Source organism: Cibotium barometz, chromosome 18, assembly GCF_041138505.1.
Source record: "Cibotium barometz isolate CiBa-2024 chromosome 18, ASM4113850v1, whole genome shotgun sequence".
Taxonomy (NCBI): Eukaryota; Viridiplantae; Streptophyta; class Polypodiopsida; order Cyatheales; family Cibotiaceae; genus Cibotium; species Cibotium barometz.
In genome coordinates, this window is record NC_141063.1 from 55,753,534 (window position 1) to 55,778,356 (window position 24,823).

At 40.8% G+C, this 24,823-nt stretch overlaps 1 protein-coding gene across 1 annotated transcript; it reads left to right on the plus strand.

Annotated features, from left to right (window-relative positions):
- Window positions 1-17,957: 17,957 nt before the first annotated feature.
- Window positions 17,958-23,884, plus strand: LOC147629500 (uncharacterized). Its single transcript, XM_086812764.1, has 5 exons — window positions 17,958-18,396; window positions 18,497-18,561; window positions 19,392-19,481; window positions 19,585-22,687; window positions 22,823-23,884. Exons 1-5 carry the CDS (start codon window positions 18,103-18,105, stop codon window positions 23,744-23,746), a joined length of 4,476 nt encoding a protein of 1,491 aa, XP_086668890.1. The 5' UTR covers window positions 17,958-18,102; the 3' UTR covers window positions 23,747-23,884.
- Window positions 23,885-24,823: the final 939 nt, after the last annotated feature.

Here is a 24,823-nt window from a genome sequence, read left to right on the forward strand (position 1 = left end):
CTTCAATATATACCCGATTGCTAAGCTTCCCATGCATTCATATCATCCATTTGGCATCAAAAGACCTCAACTTGTGAATTATTTAAAAAAAAAAACGCACTCCTAGCCTGCAGAGATCAACGCCGCCTGCTTGTAGGTATTTTTGGAGAGTTTGTACACACTAATGATTACTCATAAGCCTTAGCAAAGACCTAAGGTAGGTTGCCAACTTGTCAATGCATTGATTTGATGCAAAAACCTTCACAAATCACTTCAATTTTGAGCATATACTCACTGTTTTGGAGGAAATTTTAAAACTAGAATTTTTCTCTTATTTTAATGCATCAATCTTGTTCCAGATTTACTCTAGGGTTTGCACATGAGTTGCCAATACATTAATCCTTGTCACATACATGTTTCTTTTCCAGATTGCATCCCTTTGCCAGATTGCATCAATTTGCACAATACATCACTGCTTTCAAGCTCCAATGGAAAGCTTGCAAAACCAAAATTTTCTTTTGCTTTGGGCAACCCTGATTTGCCTTGTTTGTGCTTGAATCACCTGTAATCCACTCAAGGGTGTTTAACTTAGTCCTTACCTAGTAGGCCAAGCTCTCAGATTTGATAGAAATCGGTGTGCTCCAAGCTTCACAGCCTCAATGGCAAGCTTCATAGCTTTCCTTCACAGCTTCTTCTCCCTCTTCTCTCACTCACTCATAAACCCTAATAGAGAGCACCAGGCTCTGATACCATGATGAAAAACAGGTAGAGGGAGAGGAGACACACACACAGAAGCAAACCCTAATGTATATTGCAAACCCTAACCTTAGAGGAAGCCATCTCCCTACTCACACAATGCATAAAGCCATAATCCATAATACACAACACACACTTTGTGTTGTGTCCTAATGTCCACACATTATGACCGGCTGGACGCGGTCATTTATGTCTCACACATGTTCCTACCTAACATACTAGCACATAGCACAGTTGGCACAAGCTAACATCGAGCTTGAATCTCAATAGGGATCCCATTCAACATGTAGAGATCTTTGAGTCCACATAGGAAACCTACGGGTCAGTAATAAGTGATGTGACAATGATTCATGCTTTCTCACTGATCCTAGAAGGAAAAGCGCATCAATGGTTCTGAACCCTCAAACCTGAAGATAAGGTTAATTTCATATGGCTTAAGAATGTGTTTGTGCCTTTGCCATAAGTGGCAACAAATGGAGTCCTATGGCACAGCTATACAACATCAAACAAAAGGAAATGGAGTCGATGCGAGACTATGTGTCTCGACTCAAACACTTGAATTCAAGGTGCAAACTATGGGAGAGGCTAACTGATGATCAATTATTGCCTTGCTTCCGCAGAGAGGAGTCCGAGAGACCACAAGATGCATGATTATCTGGTATTAGCCTGACCGACTACTCTGGATGCATGTTGTAACTCGCAATTGAATATGAAGACAATATGCTGGAATTGCGAAGATGTCAAAATATCTTTGACAGCAAAACAACTTCGCAAGTTTCAAGTCACCAAGAGGTTGGAACTCAGAGTGAGAACATGACTATGGATGAGAACTCAGTAATACAATACTAGAAACATTGAAGGTAAAGGATGAAAGAGAAATATATGCGCATGGGCATACCCATCTTTACCCTCGTAGAGAATTGGTGTGGTGCTCTATGTGCAAATTTAATCCCACTACCACCGAATGCCCATAGTTAAGAGCAAGGCCATTACTCTATTGTGCACAGTGTAAAATTAGGGAATCATGACACCTCCATGTGTAGATCCAAGGTTCCAAATAGTAGCACAGTTGTCGACACCTAGAGCTCCATTATTCTTACCAGCACCACCTATGCAAATCACTGCAGCTATAGGATAGCCAAACTCTTCCTTTACCTATTAGGGGGATGTTTCGGGTACATGACACTTTACCTCTGCCCCACCACCTATTCTACCACCACAACCACCATCGGCTAAAATCAATCAAGTATTGATTGAAGATATGGAAACGGTGCATAAAGTAGAACTCAGTGGTGAGTACTATGAGGAAGCTATGGAGATTGCACCAGAATTCTATGTCTTATAGAATAACACACCAGTACTTGTGTTTCAAACCACGGTACAGTGGAAGGGTAAGGACATAAACTCAAACATGAGGAGAGGACCGCTACAATGTTTTGGTTGTGGTGGACCACATCGAATCACTAAATGTCTAAAAAAGAATGTGGTTCATACGCACTAACCTCAACAATTGATTGCACCCCTAATGACATGTCAATACTTACGTGTATTGAATGTGGGATTGATCATTTGATCAAAGATTGTCCATACCACGTAAGTGGTTTGACTTCCTCTTCTAACCAGGCCACCGGCGGGACCATTAGTGTGCAACTTGGAAACATCACGCCACTCAATGTCAATGCAACCACTTCCAGAACTGGCATGAGAAGGAGGGTGAAAAAAGTGGGTAAGGGTGACACCAGGGTCACAATTCAAGATGGATCTGAAGAAGATACGATCGAGACCGAATCCACTTGATCAAGAGAAGAGAGGGATCAAACGGTCAAACCAAATGAGCCAGACCAAGAGATGGAAGGGGAAAGACCATCAACCCCTAAAGGAGTTAGTGAATACCCAAATGGCAAAGAGGAGATAACGAAGCTCGAAGAAGCCAAGGCCCTAGTTGAAGAGTGTCAACGACTTCACGAAGCCAAGGTAAGGGCTAACCAGGTTAGGGATACAATGTATCTAAGAAACGAACCAACAAGGGAAAGGGAATTGGACGTACCTACTCCAATTCCAGAAGAGATGGAAGAGGGATCTCAAGGAAACACGATGTCAATATGTTTGAGGAAGATGTGCAAGATGAGTCCATCCATTCATTTCCCTAGGGATGGATATGATACGCACACATGGAAGGAACTCTCAATTTTCAGAGAACCCAGAGACATAGGCAGTCTCATGGCTGTACTATCTACTTCCGTGCAAATGCCATTAGGACAACTACTACGCAGTTCACCAATATTTTGGGCAAACATAAAGAAATGGGTAGAGAGCGGACTAAGACTAGTCGATACTACAGAGGATGTTCTGTCACCTCTGGCAGAAAGAACCTTAAAACACACAAGGGAAAGAACAACCAGAGTCGTCAAGATATCGGTTAATCAATTGGGGCGTTATTACAAAAGTGATGACACTAATGCTACGATCCCAATTCATCATAACGGATACCAGGTGCACTGGCTATCCTGGATGGTGGGGCGGGGGTTAGCATCATCACAAAATAATGTTGGAAAAACTGGGAAAAACCCAATCTAAAAAGAGCAGATCTTATCGTTAAAATAGCAAATGGAACATCTTCAAGGCCCGTTGGGCTTTTCAATACAATGTAGGGGACGTTTTCTTACAAAGTCATGCCTTTCGGTCTCACCAATGCCCCAACATCATTCCAATGATTAATGTGCACAACCTTCAAATACTACTTGCAGAAGTGGTTGGAGGTATTCATTGATGATCTGTGTGCACACTCTCAATGGATGAACCATCTGGCTTGCTTAAGGAAGGTGTTTGAATGATGTCAATCGTATAGAATATCCTTAAACCCTTTAAAATGTCAATTTTAGGTCAAACACGGTGTGATATTGGGACACATTGTCTCTACTAAGAACAGTATATCCATAGATAACATCAAGGGCAGGTTGATCTTGGAGTTGCCACAGCCCATTAATTATAAAGGTGTGGAGAGATTCATGGGGCACATTGAGTATTATCGCCGCTTCATAATATTCTATGCTAGAATTGCGAGGCCATTATATAAGCTACTCATTGTCTCGGAATGGTTTGAAGAATACCAGGAAGCATATGATAAATTGAAGCAAGCGCTGGCTATAGCACGCCAATTTTAAGACCGCCTAATTGGGACCTTATATTTCATGTGCATATGAATGCATCAAACTTTGGAATTGGATGCGTATTGGCACACCCTGGTGAGTTCAAATTGGACTACCTAGTTTGCTTCGCTGGTCGCCAATTGAATGATGCAGAGATGAATTATACTACCAAAGAGCGAGAAGGGTTAGCCATGGTTTATGCAGTAAAGAAGTATCGACATTACCTATTGGCCAATAAATTCATTTTCTTTGTGGACCACCAAGACTTATTATACTTGGTAAACAAGCCTTACACCATGGGAAGAATCACATGCTAGTTGCTATTACTATTGGAATTTGACTTCGCGGTTACGGTGAGATAGGGAACATAGCATGTGTTGGCTGATGTCGAGAATTCCAAATGGGAAACTAGCAACTAGTATTGATGATGACCTCCCTGATGCTTGTTTGTTCAAACTGGACATGGTGCCCGAATGGAGTGAGGAAATATTCAATTATCTAGCTTATTCTTTTCTGCAAGAATGACCCTCGAACAAAAATAAAATGCGACGGCTTGTTAAGCTTATTGTACCTTATCAAATTAATTGCAAGAGAACTATACAAGCTAGGTAAAGACAATGTCCTAAGGAGATGCGTGAGGGAAGATGAGTTTGTCACTCACGATATTGGATGAAGCACATTCAGGGATAGCTGGAGGACATTTTGTTAGAGAGATTATGGTTTGCAAGGTGCTTCAAGTAGGACTATGGTGGCCTACGTTTTTCGGGGATGCCATAGAATTTGTCAAAAGGTGCAAAGAATGTCAGCGATTTGCTATCCCGCAATAAAGGGACAGGATGCCACTTACCCCTGTTATTGTAAGACAACCTTTTAAGAAATGGGGAATTGAATTTGTTGGACCTATTAGTCCAGTTGTGCATCCATAACACAAGCCTGATATGTAATTGTGGGGCCACAGACTATTTCACGAAATGGGCAAAATCCAGAGCCTCGAAGCAAGCTGATGTACAAACAATAGCAACGTTTCTATATGAACAAATCATTGTGAGATTCGGCTTCCCATTAGAGTTAGTCAGTGATCATGGTTCACATTTCATTAATGAGGTGATTAATCACTTACTTGCTGGATTCCTTGTAGTCCACCAGAAGGGAGCACTAGAAAAAAGAAATTTAAGTACAGAGGTCTAGGACCTTTCTGAGTGTTCGAGATCACACCTTAGGGGGGTCGATTAGAATTGAGCAATTGCGGGTGTACAAATGGAGGGTTACGTCAATGGAAGCAAACTTAACAATGTTTTAGACCACTGACCCAAGAGATGCTCTTGCAAGAATATCTTTTAAAACAACGGAAGGAGCCTACAAAAGAAAATATCCAGCAAGCTCAAGAAGAGGCTAAGGCAAGGGAGGCCAAGGCCAAACAAATACTCCAAAAGAGAATGTTGCATGTGAACATGGCTTCACTAACTCTCCTTTGATGAAGATGAACTAAACATTGAGCTAGCATGGCTCATGGTGGGAATCTCTATGGCTAAATGTCATGCAACGAGCATTGCATTAATAGATAATACGGGATCAGTCATAACCTAATCTCATATGAGACATGGGTAGCTTTATATAAACTGCACCTTGACACCACTAATACACAAGTACGTAGTGTGCACTTGACAACTAGGAAAGCTGAGGGATTTCTAAGTGTTGATGTTTCCATCATAGAAATAATTCCTTGGTTGGAAAGGTGTTTGTCATACCTACAGGTTTGATGGAGGAGGAAATAATGCACATTAGTCACGTTGAGAAGGCAGATATGGAAAGATTATGCCATAGGGAGCAAACATGCATTCCTTTAAGAGCATACGGTTGTACCTCTGTGAAGTGAGAATAACCATTCACTTCTTAGAGAAGCAAGCTGAGACAGAACTACGCCCAGGTTTTTCTCTGGTTTTTCACGAATTTCAATGCCCCCTCAATGATGATTTTTTGTGTTTTCTTTGTAGATGGCTTAGGCTAGTCCCAAGCTATCCAATGATGTATAGAATGCCTAATTTAACCTCATTTCCTAAGATTAATTGTGAGATTAAGCTAGTATGCAGTTTTTAACTAGTTGAAGAAAAACAAAAAATTAATGGACTCAAGAGCAAGATTAGGGCACTTGTAGCTCCCACTTTTGGTGTAGCCTCCCAAGCTCCTCATGCTTTAATTGCTTCATTGAACTCCATTGTATGAAGAAAAACAAAATCAAACATCCATCTCATAACCTACTCCTACTAGTGGATTTGCATTCCATCCGGGCAAATCAAGACTCTAGCTAAGGAATAGAATGTGGAGAACCCTAAGCTAAATGCATTCCCTGGTAGCGACACCAAATATGTTCACCAAAATAAGCATACTTCCTTGCATGAGAGAAAAGAGAAGTGAAAAAACTCAATGCAAGGGCCGGTTCGGGAACTAGCACTTAGCCAACCCTATTGAGGATTAACTCTTCGATGTGAAGCCACTAGGGGCTCACTCCACCACCACTTGTGTCACTCAAGTGGAGCTTTCCTCAAGCTAGGTAGGAAGCAATGAGAAGGATCTATGGTGAGCACAAGTCCTACTCAATGCCTTCATGTGTGCAAGAGTGGAGTGAGAGAGAGAGAGAGAGAGAGAGAGAGAGAGAGAGAGAGCAAGAAGAAGAAGAAGAAGAGGCAAGCAATGAGAACATCACCTACATACACACACACACACACACACAACCAAGAAAGCAAGCATGCGAAAGAGAGTGGGGAATGTTAAATTTGCAGCGATGTGATGAGCTATGGTGGATCAAATGCTAGAATCAACATCATTAACAAAGAGATTAGATGATAATTAAGATGTGACTAGTGAGTAATTAAGAGATTAAATGATAATTAAGATGTGACTAGTGAGTAATTAAGAGATTAAATGATGATAATTAAGATGTGACTAGTGAGTAATTAAGATGTGACTAGTGAGCAATTAAGAGATTAGATGATAATTAAGATGTGACTAGTGAGTAATTAAGAGATTAGATGATAATTAAGATGTGACTAGTGAGTAATTAAGAGATTAGATGTGACTAGTGAGTAATTAAGAGATTAGATGATAATTAAGATGTGACTATAGTGAGCAATTAACTTTGATAGCTTAATGTAGGCATGGATAATCAAAAACCAGCAAATTCTCATTAGATGATAATTAAGATGTGACTAGTAAGCAATTAACTGATAGCTTAATGTAGGCATGGATAATAAAAAACCAGCAAATCCTCATTTGGTCAATGCCTCAATTTATAGAGTTTACATCCAAGCATCCAATCCCATTGATTTCTCCTTGATTCACTCCACCTCTTTTGCTTGATTCTCTCCACCTCTATCCTAGAATATCTCCACACCTCCTAAATCTCCTCATGCTACCCTTTATTCTCTCCCAGTATAGATACTTCTCACCTTTTCATAGGTTCTCTAACATTTACAGATTCTCTTTTACAGCCTCTTGCTAAGGGCTTATTCCCGCACACACCTATTCACTTGTATATTTCAACACCTCCCCTCAAGTGAATACTCTTAGCACACCTGGACCCTATACCAAGTTTCCCTCTTACTCGATAGTCCGCGCGACCAGTGTTTCAAGTCCCTAAACTCATAGTCCTTGACACACACTCTCTCTCTCTATGTGTCCAAGGCTACTACAAGTGCCCGTGACCTTGACTAAAGTGCTCACACATACATCTACCACATGGCCTACATCATCGGTGACTCAGAGGTGGTTTTACTCTGTTGGGGCAGGTTACATTGGGTTGTGGGGTTTCACTCTCTCTCTCTCTCTCAGAAAAGATGATCTAACTCCACTTCCTTAGGAGCCTCCATGAAGTTTGCTGATGTCGTTCCTTCTCCACTGGGTTTGCTGTAGCAGTCTCTTCCCATGTGTCCTAGCTTTCCACAGTTGTGGCAAGTGAAGGTCCTTCCTCCTACTCTACCTCTTCCTCATCCTCGTCCTCTAGAGAATCCTCCTCGGGTGAAGAATGCTTTTTCTTCTCCTGTTGTTGAGTCCAACCATTTCTTCTCTTTGCCTCTGGTCTCTTGCTCTAGTAGAGCTCCTTCTATCTCGTGTAGTTTCAATTCAGGTACATTCTTTAATGTTGCTACAATGTTTTCATATTCACCTTTGTCCACACTCTTCAGAAGCACTGCTAGTGCCTCATCATCTTCTATCTTTCAATAGCTGTTGTTGCTTAATGCTTTTATATCTATTCAAGTGTGTGATTAAAGGTTCACTTTCCTTCATATCCAATTTATAGAATTGCATTAACAGATTTATCTTTGAATTTTTAGCTTGTGTGCCAAATAATTTATTGAGTTCATCCCACGCATCTTTTACCCATTGTATCCCTGTGATGTGATGAATGATTTCGTCATTTAAATTGAGTGCGATAAGTCCTAGTGCTTTCTCATTCCTGCTCTTCCACTCATTTTCCCCTCTCACCTCTGGGCATTCATCTCTTCCCTCAACTAGCCCCCACAAATTTTTCCTCATGAGCAGATACATGGTTTTTGTCTGCCATGTGTAAAACTGCTCCCCATTAAATTTGGCTATCTCTTGTGCCGTACTCATGATGACAGTGAAGGGAGTCTTACCTCTTGATCCAATTTCAAGATTCAAGGGCAGTGTCTACCCTCAATCTGGTGTTTAGGAGATGATTACAATAGATTTATCAGCATAAAATCACCAGAAATTACATTAAACCAAGGGTAACAAATTTGTACGCAATGGTTGGAGTATCAAACCATCTCTGAATTGTAATCTGAAGTTATAGGGATCTGTATCAGATACCTAATGGTTAATTTGAACCTCAATTACACCAAAAAATAGTGATTAGTACTGATTAATCATTGATTAGCAAATTAATCCTCTATTTTTTGTGCAAAAAACAGAGTATGCGGGGAGTCCATATTTGAGGCCTTAGAGTTCAAATGAGCTCAAATCCTTTCAAGGATATCAATAGCAATTAGTCTAGTAGAGGATTAAGCCAAGAAACACAATGCTTAATCTCTGTTTTACCAAAGTCACCTGCAGATTTGATGAAGAGCTGGGATCTCACTGTAGACTTGATCAAATCCAACTCTGTCTTCACCAGCTTGTAGAGCACCCTTGAAAACCCCTAGGGCTAAGAGGAATTAGACCCATTGCAAAACTGGAGAAGAAGAGATATCATTTTTCCCTCAAAAAAATGGCACCTGCAAATTAGCGAAAAACGGCAGCTCCAGTAGTAGTAGGCGGTTTGACGTTTTTTCTTGATGGGCTGAAGCACAAGGGAGGTGGCTATGTATGCCTAGAAGCTTTTGCCCTAATGTTTCTCCTGGAGGGAGATCAAGCCCCTCCACTGGCTGGGGGCAGAGAGCTAGTTGAAAATAGGTAAAAATCTTAATTATCTACTAATCCTAATTAGCCAAGTGATTAGCAAGATAATGGGCTCACAAATTGATGGATTCTAGGCTAGGCTCTGATACCATGTTAAATTTGCAGCAATGTGATGAGCTATGGTGGATCAAATGCTAGAATCAACATCATTAACAAAGAGATTATACGATAATTAAGATGAGATTAGTAAGCAATTAACTGATAGCTTAATGTAGGCATGGATAATCAAAAACTAGCAAATTCTCATTAGGCCAATGCCTCAATTTATAGAGTTTACATCCAAGTATCCAATCCCAGTGATTTCTCCTTGATTCACTCTACCTCTTTTGCTTGATTCTCTCCACCTCTATCCTAGAATATCTCCACACCTCCTAAATCTCCTCATGCTACCCTTTATTCTCTCCAAGTAGATACTTCTCACCTTTTCATAGGTTCTCTCACATTTACAAATTCTCTTTTACAGCCTCTTACTAAGGGCTTGTTCCCGCACACACCCTATTCACTTGTATATTTCAACACCTCCCCTCAAGTGAATGCTCTTACCACACCTGGACCCGATACCAAGTTTCCCTCTTACTTGATAGTCCGTGACCAGTGCCTCAAGTCCCTAAACTCATAGTCCTTGTTGACACTCTCTCTCTCTCTCTATGTGTCCAAGGCTACTACATGTGCCCGTGACCTTGACTAAAGTGCTCACACATACATCTACCACATGGCCTACATCATCGGTGACTCAGAGGTGGTTTTACTCTGTTGGGGTAGGTTACATTGGGTTGTGGGGTTTCACTCTCTCTCTCTCTCTTAGAAAAGATCATCTGACTCCACTTCCTTATTAGGAGCCTCCATGAAGTTTGCTGATGTCGTTCCTTCTCCACGCTGGGTTTTCTGTAGGAGTTTGTCGTTCCTTCTCCACACTGGGTTTTCTGTAGGAGTCTCTTGCCATGTGTCCTGGCTTTCCACAGTTGTGGGTGGCAAGTGAAGGTCCTTCCTCCTACTCTGCCTCTTCCTTGTCCTCGTCCTCGAGAGAATCCTCCTCGGGTGAAGAATGCTTTTTCTTCTCGTGCTGTTGAGTCCAGCCATTTCTTCTCTTTGCCTCTGGTCTCTTGCTCTAGTAGAGCTCCTTCTATCTCGTGTAGCTTCAATTCAGGTACATTATTTAATGTTGCTACAATGTTTTCATATTCACCTTTGTCCACACTCTTCAAAAGCACTTCTAGTACCTCATCATCTTCTACCTTTTTGCCAATAGGCTGCCAGTTGTTGCTTAATGCTTTTATATCTATTCAAGTGTGTGATTAAAGGTTCACTTTTCGTCATATCCAATTTATAGAATTGCATTAACATATTTATCTTTGAATTTTTAGCTTGTGTGCCAAATAATTTATTTTCATCCCATGCATCTTTTGCCCATTGTATCCCTGTGATGTGATGAATGATTTCGTCATTTAAATTGAGTGCGATAAGTCCTAGTGCTTTCTCATTCCTACTCTTCCACTCATTTTCCCCTCTCACCTCTGGGCATTCATCTCTTCCCTCAACTAGCCCCCATAGATTTTTCTTCATGAGCAGATACATGGTTTTTGTCTGCCATGTGTAAGTGAAGAGTTGGATGATCCATCTATGTATAGAAAGATGGTTGGCAGTCTAATTTACATGACTATCACACGCCCGGATCTCAGTTATGCTGTGGGGCTAGTAAGCCAATTTATGCAGAGCCCCAGAAAACCTCATTTGGATGTAGTGAGACGCATTATGCGATATGTAAAGACCACTGCACATTATGGTCTTCTTTATGAGCATGGTAAAGGCTTGGATGTACATGGCTACACAAACGCGGATTGGGCAGGTAGCTCATATGACAAGAGGTCTACTAGTGGTTATACCTTTACATTTGGAAGTGCAGTGGTGAGTTGGAGTAGCAAGAAGCAACCTACTGTTGCTTTATCTAGTACAGAGGCTGAATACAGGGGTGTAGCCATTACTACATGTGAGGGAGTATGGTTAAAGAGTCTCTTGGCTGATTTGGGTGAGCCTATTGATGTAGAGTCGCTCACACCACCACACAAGGTAATCACTCTCTCTCACTCCTCAATACAAGCATGCAACATACAAGTATAGAGAAGGCACAAGTGCTAGAATGCTCTCTCTCAAGAAAAAAGCAAGAGCTCTCATAGCACAAAAGGGGGATTATGTCCATTCATTATGAGAAAATGCCTTATATACAATTGGCCCTTATTCACACTTGGGTGCCCAAAACTTGCTTAACTAAGGCCTTGGGTGGCCAATAACTCATAATGTACAACTTTTATAGTGCCTTTGTATGACACTTATTAATGTCCTCAAATGGAGGATCATATTTGTTAATCCAAAATACGACTAACACCTTCAACCCTTCCAAATGTTTCAATTCCATTCACATTAAAGTACTCCTTTAAATTAGCTTAAATTTGTTTTCGAATGAAAGCCCTTGTTCACGAACAATTATAGCGAGATACAAGTGTTGCTCCTCCTTACCTTCAACCCTCCAAATGTTTCCATTTCATTTACATTAAGGTACTCCTTTAAATTAGCATAATTGTTTTTTCGAATGCAAGTCCTTGTTCTCCACGAACAACTACAGCGAGATACTCGTGTTGCATCCTAAATTCGAAGTCGACGAACTTGGTTCAAATGTAGGTATATACAGCTCTTAACCATCTTCAACCTCCTTCGAAAAACAAAAAAGCAAATACTGATTTGCTTCTTTTACTTTTATAAACATTCTTAACTTCAAACTGACGACAAAATATTATCTTATCACATTTATTCTACTTCAAGTGCCTTTGTTATAGCAAAGAAAGTTTATGCAATGAATGAGAAGATGTTTTAAACTCACCGTTGATATAAGCATCCAAAACTACTCTTATATGCCCACGGTATCCTCACGGTGGATAATCTTGGAGGCCTATATTGTGACGTGTGACCCTACTCTCAGGGATAGACTCCGCACACAATAGCAAACATGATGTAATTATTAGAGAAATTTAAAATAGAAAAGTGTGTCCTGCTATAGAAGAAGTTTAGAAGATCTAACAAATAGAATCCATTCATATCTCTAATTCCTATCTATGACACTGATGATGACCTCTCTCCGTCTCTCACCTTTCTTTGCTAATAGAGGCATTACTCCAAAGAGAGAGAGAGAGAGAGAGAGAGAGAGAGAGAGAGAGAGAGAGAGAGAGAGAGAGAGAGAGAGAGCAAAACATAGAACTGTAAAACATGGTGAGAGACAGAAAAGAGAGCGCAAGAGAATATAGATAGAAAGACAGATATAAAGATAATGAGAAAATAGAGAATTCATAAATACACCATAAAAGAAGCCAAAGCTGGAAAGTTGTAATAAGATTTTTTCCTTTAACAAATACATCAATTTTGAAGCTACCGACAAAACGTCATTACTCTCATGAAATCTCTAGGCAACTATCTTGGTTTCCAACATATGGCTCATCTTTTTCATGATAGCATTAAGTCGATTAACATATATCTTTAGACTCAATACTTCCAAGCCCAGAGTACATACTTGGTTTTTTAAAGAATCGGCTTATTCCCTAGTACATCCATCTCCATTATAGAAATCATGTCTAGTTAGTTGGCCTCCATGCGACCACTACTATCAAGAATGCGAAGATGATGTGTCAACTCATCTCTTAGCATATCTCCCCTTTGGGTGCCACTTTCACAAATCTCATCCCAAAGGGCATTTAAGTACTCCTTTGCAAGCAACCCGATTTTTCTCAATGCGCTCGTAGATGTCCGTAATAGTCTATACATGTTTAGAGCTTGACTGTCCTAATGGAGACCTTGACAGAGAAAGGTGTTTCCTAACTCAAATATTGATCAACTCAGGTAAGTTAGACAAAGCTACATCAAAATTGGAAGCTTCATTCATACGGCAATTGAGCCATTGTTATCATTATGGATGAATCTCCATTGCTGAAATCCAAAATGAACATCTTAAGGCTCTCCAAAAATCTTTTTAAATCTTATTCAACATATAACATAACCCTAATAACCCAAATATATACCAAGACTATATACGTGTAGATACCTCGTAGTTGCAAAGAGAAAACAATATATACTCTTAGCGTGCCATATAATCATCTCTCTAAAAGTCTAGTATTAGCAACCATAAAGAAAATTGCTTACTTTTTAAGCACATTTTTCTATTGTTTGAAGGCTAATATAGTCTAAGTAAAAGTACTCAAATAATTTAATGTATGTAGATTCTCTTAAGCCCATGATATTCTCTCTCTAGAATTCTCTTTGTAGTCAAACACAATGGTCTAATAAATGAAAAGTATTTGCTTAGCAAGCCTTGCATATCACTATAATAAACTCTATTTATGTGCACACACTAAACACACAAAAATCATTATTACATTCATATTTGCCATACCAGTTATCAAACATTCAATGAGAGATAGAAAGTATTTTTATGTGCGTTCTCTTCTCTCTCTCTCTCTCTCTCTCTCTCTCTCTCTCTCTCTCTCTCTCTCTCTTAGCCAACCAAACATATTGCCATAAATAAATCTCTTTATCTAGGCACACACAAAATATAATTTATTTCTAAAAAAAAGACAAGAGAATGTGTGAGGTGATTCTCTCTCTCTCTCTCTCTCTCTCTCTCTCTCTCTCTCTCTCTCTCTCTCTCTCGTATATTTCTTACCCAAATCAACTCTTCAACATTGGCATCACATATTAATTGCAAACACAGAAATAGCTAGAGAGAAAAAGAGCCACAATAAAACTAATCTCAAGTTGTAAGAGAGAATGATATTTCAAACCACCAACTTGCTGGTTGTCAACCTTGTACCTTGCCTCTTTACAATTACACACATAAACCAAGACAACAAAAAACTTATGGTCTCTTTCTTTCTCTCCCTCTCTCTCTATTTCTCTCTCATAACGTCCTTGCTACATTTCATACCAAACACACACAAAAGATAAGATGAACTATTTGTGTGTTACATGTGTATGTGTGTGTGTATGTCAAAGAGAGAGAGAGAGAGAGAGAGAGAGAGAGAGAGAGAGAGAGAGAGAGAGAGAGAGAGTGCAAGGGAGAATATATGTGTGTACGTGTGTATAATAGCAAGAGAAAGTTACAAGGAAAGAGACAATGAAGCGGAGATAGTGTGTGTGTAATAGCCACAGAGAAAGAGAACTAACATATTTGCTTATTTGTATGTGTGTGTGTGTGTGTGTGTGTGTGTGTGTGTGAGAGAGAGAGAGAGAGAGAGAGAGAGAGAGAGAGAGAGAGAGAGAGTGCAAGGGAGAATATATGTGTGTACGTGTGTATAATAGCAAGAGAAAGTTACAAGGAAAGAGACAATGAAGCGGAGATAGTGTGTGTGTAATAGCCACAGAGAAAGAGAACTAACATATTTGCTTATTTGTATGTGTGTGTGTGTGTGTGTGTGTGTGTGTGTGTGTGAGAGAGAGAGAGAGAGAGAGAGAGAGAGAGAGAGAGAGAGAGAGAGAGAGAGAGAGAGAGAGAGAAGAACTAATTAGCACGTGTGTGTGAAAAGAACTAATTCGCACGTGTGTGTGAGAGACAAAGAGAGCGAGAGGGACCAAGATAGAGAGTGATTGTGTGTGCGATAGAGATAATAAGAATGATAATTCCTAATTAAAAATTTCATGGTGCATTAGATGAGTCACAAATAGTTACAAAGAGATGTACACAGAGAGAGAGAGAGAGAGAGAGAGAGAGAGAGAGAGAGAGAGAGAGAGAGAGATCCATTAATAATCTCAAAGATTATTACATCATTATCTTTCTGAGTTTCCTTGCCGGAATGCACTTCAATATTTCCTTAAACATATAGCGCTTTTCCTCATAGCTCCTACATCTACTACCCACAATATAAAACCCATCTAGTAATCCTAATGCCTCTTTGATTAAGAGGACCTTAAGAGATTATCATTTAGCATATAGAGGTCTAATGTTATATAAATATAGAGGTCTAATGTTATATAAATATATTGTGGATTAGTATCATGCCATCCATCAAATCCATGAACTTCCTATTTCAGGTTGGGTTGGTATACATGGTATCCAATATCATCCAATTGTGGAACCTCCTAAAAAAAGAATGTATTTGGCAATTTATTATTTTCATAGATAACCTTTAAAATGTCTAACGACATATCTATGCATAAACCATAAATAAAACTTTATATTAAATAACAATCATGATCTTTTTTTTAGTGGGCGAGAGAGAGAGAGGATAGAAAGAAAAGGAGTGAGAGAGATAGAGACTATATATATATATATATTACAAACAATTCAAATACTTAAAAAAACTTTCTAGCACTAATGGTCACAATCATAAAGGAAAGACACACCCTAACAAAAGGATAAAAACCTTATATCAACTTAGCTATACTATACATCATGAAAATAAGCATCACATATATGATCATGAAAATAATGCCTATATTTAATTTCTAATGAATTTATGCTTTAGAATACATTTAATTACTTTGACAAATATTCATCTAACTTGATCTTGGTCTCTATAGACCTTATAATCCATTTCATAAAAATCTATCAAACCTAGATTTTCTTTTGCATACATAAGGGCTATATTTTTATCCATTTTTTTTTTTGGCCCTAGACGTATAATAATTTTGGGATATCTATCATCCCATCTAGTAGCTTCGATAGTCCATGGCATAACCCATCCCCTATAAAGAAATGGTGCTCGAACTCTCTAGCCAATTTCACCCTTTCCTCATAGGAAAGATTGCTCCTCATGTGCTCAAAATATGCGGTAGTCACTTCTTCCATCTGTGTCATACATATATAGGACATATGTATGTAGAAATGATATGTGCATGTATGCAACAACATACATTTGATTTAAAAAAACATGAAAATTAAAAAGCAATGTATATGTTAAAAAACACAATACTCTCTCTCACATGCTCATGGAGATTTTCATAACAATCTTTATAAAATGAAAAAAAACTATATTAAAAAACATTACTCTATGTGTGTGTGTGTGTGTGTGTGTGTGTGTATCTCCCTCCCTCCCTCTCTCTCTCTCTCTCTCTCTCTCTCTCTCTCTCTCAAATTATGTTTATCAAATGAGATGCAAACTACAAATTGAAATTTTGATTTGCTTAAGAAATTAAGAAAGGAATGATACGACAAAGAGGACGATTCTACAAATGGAAAATTTGATTTGCCTAAGAAATTGAGAAAGGAATGATATGACGAAGAGGACGATTGTATGTTGAGTTGTGGAGTGTAATTAAGCAAGTTCTACGCGTATATAATATACACACTTATCCCTTACCACACATGATAACATTGTCAACCAATAGTGTCACTTTTTCAAGACAACCATAATATAATTTACATCTCGAATATTTAGGCTATGTGCATCTACAGAGCTCTCTCAACTTCTCTACCCCCCCTCTCTCTCTATTTGTGTCTCTCTCCCTGGAAGAAAGGAGATACACACACATTCTCTCTCTCTCTCTCTCTCTCTCTCTCTCTCTCTCTCTCGTGTCTCTAGATGCTGTAGAGTGCAAGAAAGTTTGAGAGCAAGAAAGTTTGAGACTAGGAATCAATGATGATGGGTGGATTGTTTAGGTCACAATTGGCAATAATTTTTTATGTATAAGGTATTTGTTATCTCATATTTATGGATAAGCAAGCCCCCTAACCAATCTATTATGGTAAAGACATGTACACATATAACACTTGTCTACATATCCACATATTTATGTGTGTTGTGTAAATAGAGCCCTCTTTGTTCAAAATCTTAGGCTTAGAAAACTTCTCAAATCATCTGCAATTGAGAAGTGCTTTTCAAACATGTTTAAGTGAATCTAGTAATCTAAAATCTTATGTCTAGTTTCGTACTCCTCCTCATCCATTATCACTATTAATTTTCATTTCCTATGTAAATCTTTTTCTGTCACTACCATCCTTTCTCTCTCTACCCTCCCCCTTCTTTCTTTAGCATCTCTAGGTTTCAAGACTTATTAAAAAAAAATTGGTTTCTCAAATCTAAGTACAATGAAGAAGCTCCTATCTCTTCAAATTGCCCTTTACACATGTGTGTCTACATTTCATTTGCACCTACACTAAAAATTAGTTTGGTTTCTCAAAGCTACTTACAATGAAGGAGCTCCTATCTCTTCAAATTGACCTTTACACATGTGTGTCTACATTTCATATACACCTACACTCATAGAAAAAAATGCAAACAATTCAATGTACATATAAACACACATATGACTGTTGCAAAGGAAGGCCCAAGGAAAGCAAAAAAAAAAAGACACATGACATGTTCGAAATCCTTCTCCTTTTATATATAATAAGATAAGATAAGAAGTTACACTAATCAAAACATATTTACACCAAATGTAAAATTTTTGAAAACAAATATTGTAAAATAAATCTCTACCTATGGATGATTTGAGTTCTTATTTGTGAACAATAACTATACTTATACATACACTAAAAGCCAATCAAAACATTACACCAGATCTAAACTAGTAAATGCAAAAATCAAATCTTCAAGTTACCAAATATATATTATGAAACTAAAAATATCCATTCATTACGGCTCCATCATTGACTATAACACTTTTGACACCCAAAAAAAAAAAAAAACTCCTCCTAGTCTGCCGTATAGGAAAACCAGAAAACACATTTATTATTGAAAGTATCATCTCGCACCCACAACAACAAACACCTCCGAAACTCATATGTAGATGTTGTGTTGATGGGTATCTGAAGGAGGGAGAGATGAACGATTTGCAGCAAAAGAGCGTATTGGGTCCTCCTGCGACCTCTTGCAGCGGCCATGGCGGCAGTAGCATCATTATCAACAACAACAGTAGTACCTGCTTTTCTTCTGCTGCTGCTGCGGCCGGCCCGTTTGGTCCCTCTCTTTCTTCTTCTCCTTTCCCATGGGGCACCTGGGAGGACCTACTACTGGCCAGCGCGGTGCTGAAGCATGGAACAGGAAACTGGACCACCGTCTCCAGCGAGCTCCAAGCCCGTGCCTTGTTCGTCTCCCCTTCTCTCTTCTCTGCAGAGGTCTTCCTCTTCATCTTCTCTGTATATCTCATTCTAACCCTAACCCTTAATACGAATCTTAACTTTAGAACTAATCTGCTCTTTCTCCTCCCCCCTGCAGGCCTGCAAATGCAGATTCTGGACCCTTAATGGCCGCTTCTCCAGTTGCGGTAACGCCAATAACAGGTACTGATAACTTCTTACATGAACATAAATGGATAAATGGCGATCCCATGCTCTGATTCTTATCCTGTTTTCACCTATGTGCTTGTGAAGCTAATTAAGCAGATAAATTGTCAAGGCAATCTGGCAGATTGTCTTCTGCTATGGGCCTGTCATGTTGAACTCAACAGAGGACAACATTGATGGTGAAGTTATGGTCCTTGTTATTCTATCCTTCATCTATTATGAGGTCAATCGAACTGACGATCTTATGCTATGGATTTAACTTATCTTGCCAGCTTCGATCCTAGTGGAAAACCCTTTGCTCTGATCATGGTTCTGTTAACCCAGCAGATAAAGTTCTGCCATGGCTTTTGTGTTGTTGTTGTGTTGAGCTCATCAGCCATTCTTTGTTTTTGAGCTCTGCCCTGTTTAACCTTATCAGGCTAGTACTGTCATGTTTAACCTAGCAGATGATTTGCTGGCCCGGTGCTTGTTCTGTTAGCCCTAGCAGAGGACCTCCTGATTTTTTGTTTGTCATGTCTATCAATGTCACTAGTGGTCTGCCCTAGCAGTCTAACCCAGCAGGATATTCTATGATCTCTGCTTCTTTTTTTGGAGCTTGTTCTGTCCACCCAGGAGCTCACCTTGTGCCAAAACTACTTGTCATGCTAGGATCTCATTATTCGTTGCAAGCCTGGGGGGTTAACCTAGCGTGTAACATTCTTTTCTGGTGCTAGTTAACTCAGCAGCTTTCATCCTGCTTAAATTCATGTTATCTTAAGATGCCTTGGGACCTTGTAGTGTTATTGCTTGCCTTAGAGCCCATGTGTTGTGTCTGTGGTGGTCAGCAGGGATGGCAAGATTCCTTGGTTTGAGGAGGTGCGAAAGCTTCGTGTTGCTCAACTCAAAAGAGAGCTCGAGCACTATGATGGCTCTATAGGGTCAGCCCTTCAGTGACTCTGAATCTTTAGCCTTCAGCTGCATGGATTTGGATCCCCGTTTGCAATGTTAAAGATATGTGTTCTTGGCTGATTTTCTTATCAGATTGCTGCAGAAGAAATTGAAACGGTTGAAAGCAGAAAGTGCTGGATCCAGAAATTCAGCAGCTAAGGATTTGCCCGAGCAAGATTATCCATCCAAGCAAAGTTCCATTGGAGCTGAAGTTGAAAGACCTTTGGAGGTTTGCTCTGCAGGTGACAGAGTGTTAACAGAACAACTGCCTGGGACCCATTGTGAAGGCTCATTGGCTCCAGAAGTTGTGAAAACATGGTGTAATGCTGGCTCCATAGTTGCCTGGGATGCCCAGGGAATTCAAGACACAAACTTGGCTTCCAATCTGCAGGAACTGTCTACACTTGAGAATGCTAATGATATTGTTTCTTCAGGCAGTGTTGTTGTTCAAAGCCCTGAAGACCTTTTTGATCAGCAGTCCAGAGGAACGGAGGGATGTCCTGAATCAGACAGAGGTGATCAACTAACCACCATTGGGGCAGGGCAAGAGATACCCAGGGCTCAGGTTTGTCCCGGCAACGACTTGGAGACAAAGGCCTGGAGCAAAGATGTGGAGAATGAAGGTCCTTTCCGAGACAGTGGTCTTCTATACGGTGCTGGAATAGAACCCTGTAAGCCAGTGGATGTGGTTATTGAAAGTGTAGCTAATCAAGTGCCCGCCAATGTTTCAGTGCAAGAAAAACTTGAAGTTGAGGCTTTTCAGGGTACCATGTTGGAGATAAGGACTGGTGTTTCTAGGAGGAGAGAGCTGGAGGATGGCCCTGTCGGAGACAGTCGCCTTCAATGTAGTGCTGCAGTGGCACTTGGAAAACCAGTGGATATTCAGGTTGAAAATGTCGAGGCCAATCATTGTGAAGTGGTGCCCGTGGAATATGCACCATTGCACGTCAGCAGTGTGTCCAAGGAAAAAAAGGCCTTAGGCACCAAAGAAGATGCCCTTCACCTTGAAAGCTATGCATCCAACTCTCTCCCTGGAGCTAATGCCATGGATCTACTGAGGATAGCTTATGAGGATGGAACCCCTGTCTCTACTCCTGAAGCTGTGGATGCTCAAGATGTAGAGCAAGAAGGGATTGTGGATTTGGACCCTGTGTGTTCAGCAGTAGATTTTGAAATAGCTACCCATAAGGAGGATTTGATTGGCTCAGATGTATCTGAAGTATCTGGCAATGATACCAATGTGGCAGACCTTGAATTGCCAGAGCAGAAACAGATCTTGGCATCTGAATCAAGGGGAAATGAGGATCAAAGTCTGGAAGAAATGGCAGGTGCGGATCTCACAGAGAGTTTGGGAGGTAAGGCGGAAGTGCTCAACGTTAGCCCAAATGGACCTGCTCTTGAACTGGAGCATCTGAGTGAATATTTGGTTGGTCAGTCTAAAAATATGGGTGAAGCTAGCGTGATGGCATCTCTGGGAGGAAATTGTAAACACAAGGATCAAAATCTGGAAGAAAAAGTCAATATGGTCTTGCTGTTGGCAAAAGAAGCTTACCTTATTCCCAGTGGATCAGCCACCAAATTAGAGCTTGAGAGTGAATCTCCAGCTGGTCCAAGTGAAGAGGAGAAAGCAGACAGCCTGATTGGACCTTTGGATGGAACTGACAAGCATGAGGATCAGAGTTTGGGAAAAATGGCAGTTACAGATTTGCTGGAGTGCTTAGAAAACCCAGCAGTAGAATCTAACATCAGCCACAATGGTGTCTGTGCGCCCAAACTGGTGGTTGCGAGTGAAGATCTGGCTGGTCTGGTTGAAGAGAAGGGTGAAGCTAGTCTCGACAAAATCTTGAGCGAGAACCTTGAGTGTGAGGCCCAAAGCACCAAAGAAATGGCACGTATTGGTCCGCCAGGTTGGGCAAACATCAGCCACAATGGACCTACCTCAAAACTGGATCTTGTGACTGAACATCCTGCTAGTCCAGTTGAAGACATGGATGAAGCCAGCCAAGCGGTATCTCCAGAAAGTTCAAGGTTGGTCGAGCTGAAGAGGAGACCTGCTGGTTTGCTTTCAGCCAAAAACTCCGACTCAGAGATGACAGGGTTTGCATTGGTGGAACAATCTGAAAGCAAGGAGTCTGTCCCAAAACAAAGTGTGCAATGCAGGTTGGATGAGTCTGGTGATCAAATGCAGAAGACTAGCTCTTGCGATTCGGATGGGAGAAGTTCTATCATGGAAGTAGTGTGCCAGTCAATCGGTAAGCAGCAGGAGCCCAATGAGCTCATCTGTAAAGGAGTGTCAGACAATCTAGGTGAAACTGATAATCAGAGGCATATGGCTAGTTCTTTTGATGTTGATGGAAAAAGCTTGACCATGGAAGTAGAAAACAAGACTTTCAGGAAACAGCCAAAACCTGAGGAAGGCGTTGTGCAGATAACTGGTGTCAAATCTCCTTTACATGTAGAGCTGCTAAGCGTTTCTGTGGAAACTGCAGAGAAAGACGTGCCTGAGGAGGATGGGCTTCTAGTGGATCTAATGAACCTCAAGGGAACAGGCTTAATGAATCTGCGTAAAAGGAAGATTCCTCTTAAAATTGGTAATAATGTGGAAACATCCAGAGATCACGGGCTGCCAAAAGAGAAGCTTGATGAGACTGTAGCTCATAAGCAGCTGAAGCTGTCCAGGTCTTCACGGGAAGTTGTTAGTGAGACTCCAATTGATGTAGCCCTGAGTCAAGAAGATGGTAAGTCAAAAATTTTAAAGATCAGGTTTCGCAGTCTGGAAGGGTCTGCAGAAAATGCCGAGCAAGCTGCACTATCCAGTAATGTCTCAAATACTGAATTGCATGATTCATCTGGAGGCAAGGGGTCTGGCATAGGGGTTTTCTCAACCCGAAGATCACGCCTTCAACTGCGGAAGCTGGAATCTTCTAGTGAAGACCCTGCCAAGCCAAAGAATCTCAAAGATGGTGGTGCTTCCCTGGTGGGAAAAGTTGAGGAAGTGGTTTCTGAGCTGGGGGATGAGGAAGGTAGCCAGCTTGAGAATACTGGAGTTGTCTCTCCTGATTGCAAGCCTTTGATTAGGAAGGAGATGATAACAGAGAACAAACTGCCTCCAGATCTGCTCACCCTGTTGGATTGCTTACGCGTGATAAGTGCCCACAGATTTGCGCCCTTGTTTAAGTTGAGGCCAGAAATTCAGGTCAGAACACTCATACTTTGTGTTTTCCCTTTGGAGTCCTCTCAAGAACTAATCTTTTTCTTGGTTGAAGGCTTTGAATGGTGGACTTCATTGCTTCACAATCCGAAGCTCATAAATGCCATGATTTATGTGCAGGGAAATGATGGGTATAGAAGTCTTGTCAAGAGGCATATGGATCTAAACACTGTGAGTAGTAAATTGGAGGAGGGAAAGTATTCAGGAAGTCGGGAGTTCTTTCGTGATATGCTACTGATCTTCAGCAATGCTCTTGTGTTCTACTCTAAAGAATCCCAAGAGTACGGTGCTGCTCGTGTTCTCCGTGAGTGTCTCATCAAGGAAATGGAAAGATTGCTTAAGAAAGAGGCTCCTCACAGAAATGCTACCACTGGTCGAGCAGGAAAATGCAACGAGTCTAAGGTCCTGAGAGATGTCAATGGCAGCAGTAGTGTGACCACTTCTGAAGGTAAGAGGCAGGGGTCATTAAGGTCATCCTCTTGTGATCATGCTAGCTGTGAGGCCGATTTAGATGGTGAGGTTGGTACAAAAGAGCTACCAGGAGTGGTTGCCCGAGATTATGGGTTGGAAAAGAGCCCCCCCGTTAAAGAACTGGATCGGGAGGAGGAGCAAGGAGTCAAGGATACAAGCAAGACATTTAGAAGAGGCAAAACCAGGGTGAAGGTGCAACATGTTGAAGATGACAATGCAGACAAGCTCTCTGTTCCAAAAGAGAGAGTCTCCAGAGAAAAGCATTCAAGGAGTCTAGAGGATGCAAATGCAAATTTGTTTTTAAAGAAAGAACCACTGGCTACAAGTCAGGGGGTGAAAAGGGTTCTGCAAAGTTCTTTGAGGTCTTCCAAGGACCACGCTTCCAAACGGGAGCTCGCCGACAATAGCAGAAGCACAAAATATAGCTCTGGAAGGCGTGCTGCAGTGCTGCAAGGAGAAACAAGGAAGAATTCCAGTGGTGGACGCTCCTCCCGAAGTGCACAACATTCCAAGCAAACTGTTACTAAAGGGAATCAAGCACTAAGTCAGCCGCAAAAGCGAGCCAGAACATAAATGAAGTGCCAGAACTATTTTCTATGCAGGTTGTGGGCTGTGTCAAATAACTTGCCTGATTTTCAGCCAGTTCTGTATCAAAAGCCTGTGTATTTGTTTCCAATGAATGAAATTATCCCATTTTTTTTTGTGCTCAAACTTGCCCACCTGGGTTCAAATGGCTCTCCAGTCCTGTGTATATATGCTGTTGCAGACTTGCATGAATTGATGAGACCTTTGAAGTGAATAATGTGGACCGGGGTTAGGGCTTCATCCGGCATTGGGGTTGATAGAACGGTGCACATGAGGCTAGGGCTAGCAAGGAAGAGGTCTAGATAACTTTGGGTCAGGTTAAAAGTAGACCAACAGCTAAAAAAGGCAAACAGCCTAAGAATAGGGCTGAGTGCTAATAATAGCTGAGTCTATAAAAGAGATCCTAGGGCTCAGTGCTCAAGGAGGGCTATCCATGGCTGGAAATGTTTGTTAGGAGCACGGATCCCTAGTGCCAAGAGTAGTTCAGCATGGTGACGATACCCTCATGGGATGCCACACAGTGTGATATGAAAAGGCTGTTTCTGAGCCAAAAATGAGAAATAATGTTTCAGTCATAGTCACAAGGGAACGGGAACGTTTTGGGGAACGGATGACTGTTTGGAACGGGAACGAAAAGCTTGAATAAAAGGGAACGGAATCGGGAACGCCACATCATTGCATAAATGTGTTTATATATCTGTAAATGCTTTGGAAAGAGGCATAGTAAAGAAAGAACCTCAAACCATCTCAGTAGTGGCCATGATAATGCATAGATGTGTTCTACATGATACATAGTTCACTTATATTTCTTACATGGTCTGCGGTGCCATTTTGGAACGGGAGCGGGAACGGCTATCTCTATGGAACGCGTTCCCCCGTTCCAAGAGCTTGGAACGACGTTCCCTTGTGACTATGGTTTCAGTTCACTTGACTTGGCGCGACTCAGGGCAATCTAGACCTCAACTTGGGGGTGGTTCTAGAGGAAACCTATGAGATGCTATTGCGGCCAACCTCTAGAACCACTTATGAGATGCTATTGCGGCCAACACCAGTTGTATCTTTACT

Coding starts and splice junctions, on each gene's coding strand:
- LOC147629500 (XM_086812764.1), top strand. CDS start 18,103: ATGAACGATTTGCAGCAAAAGAGCGTATTGGGTCCTCCTGCGACCTCT. Junction 19,482..19,584: donor CACTATGATGGCTCTATAGG/GTCAGCCCTTCA, acceptor TTTTCTTATCAG/ATTGCTGCAGAAGAAATTGA. Junction 22,688..22,822: donor AGTTGAGGCCAGAAATTCAG/GTCAGAACACTC, acceptor ATTTATGTGCAG/GGAAATGATGGGTATAGAAG.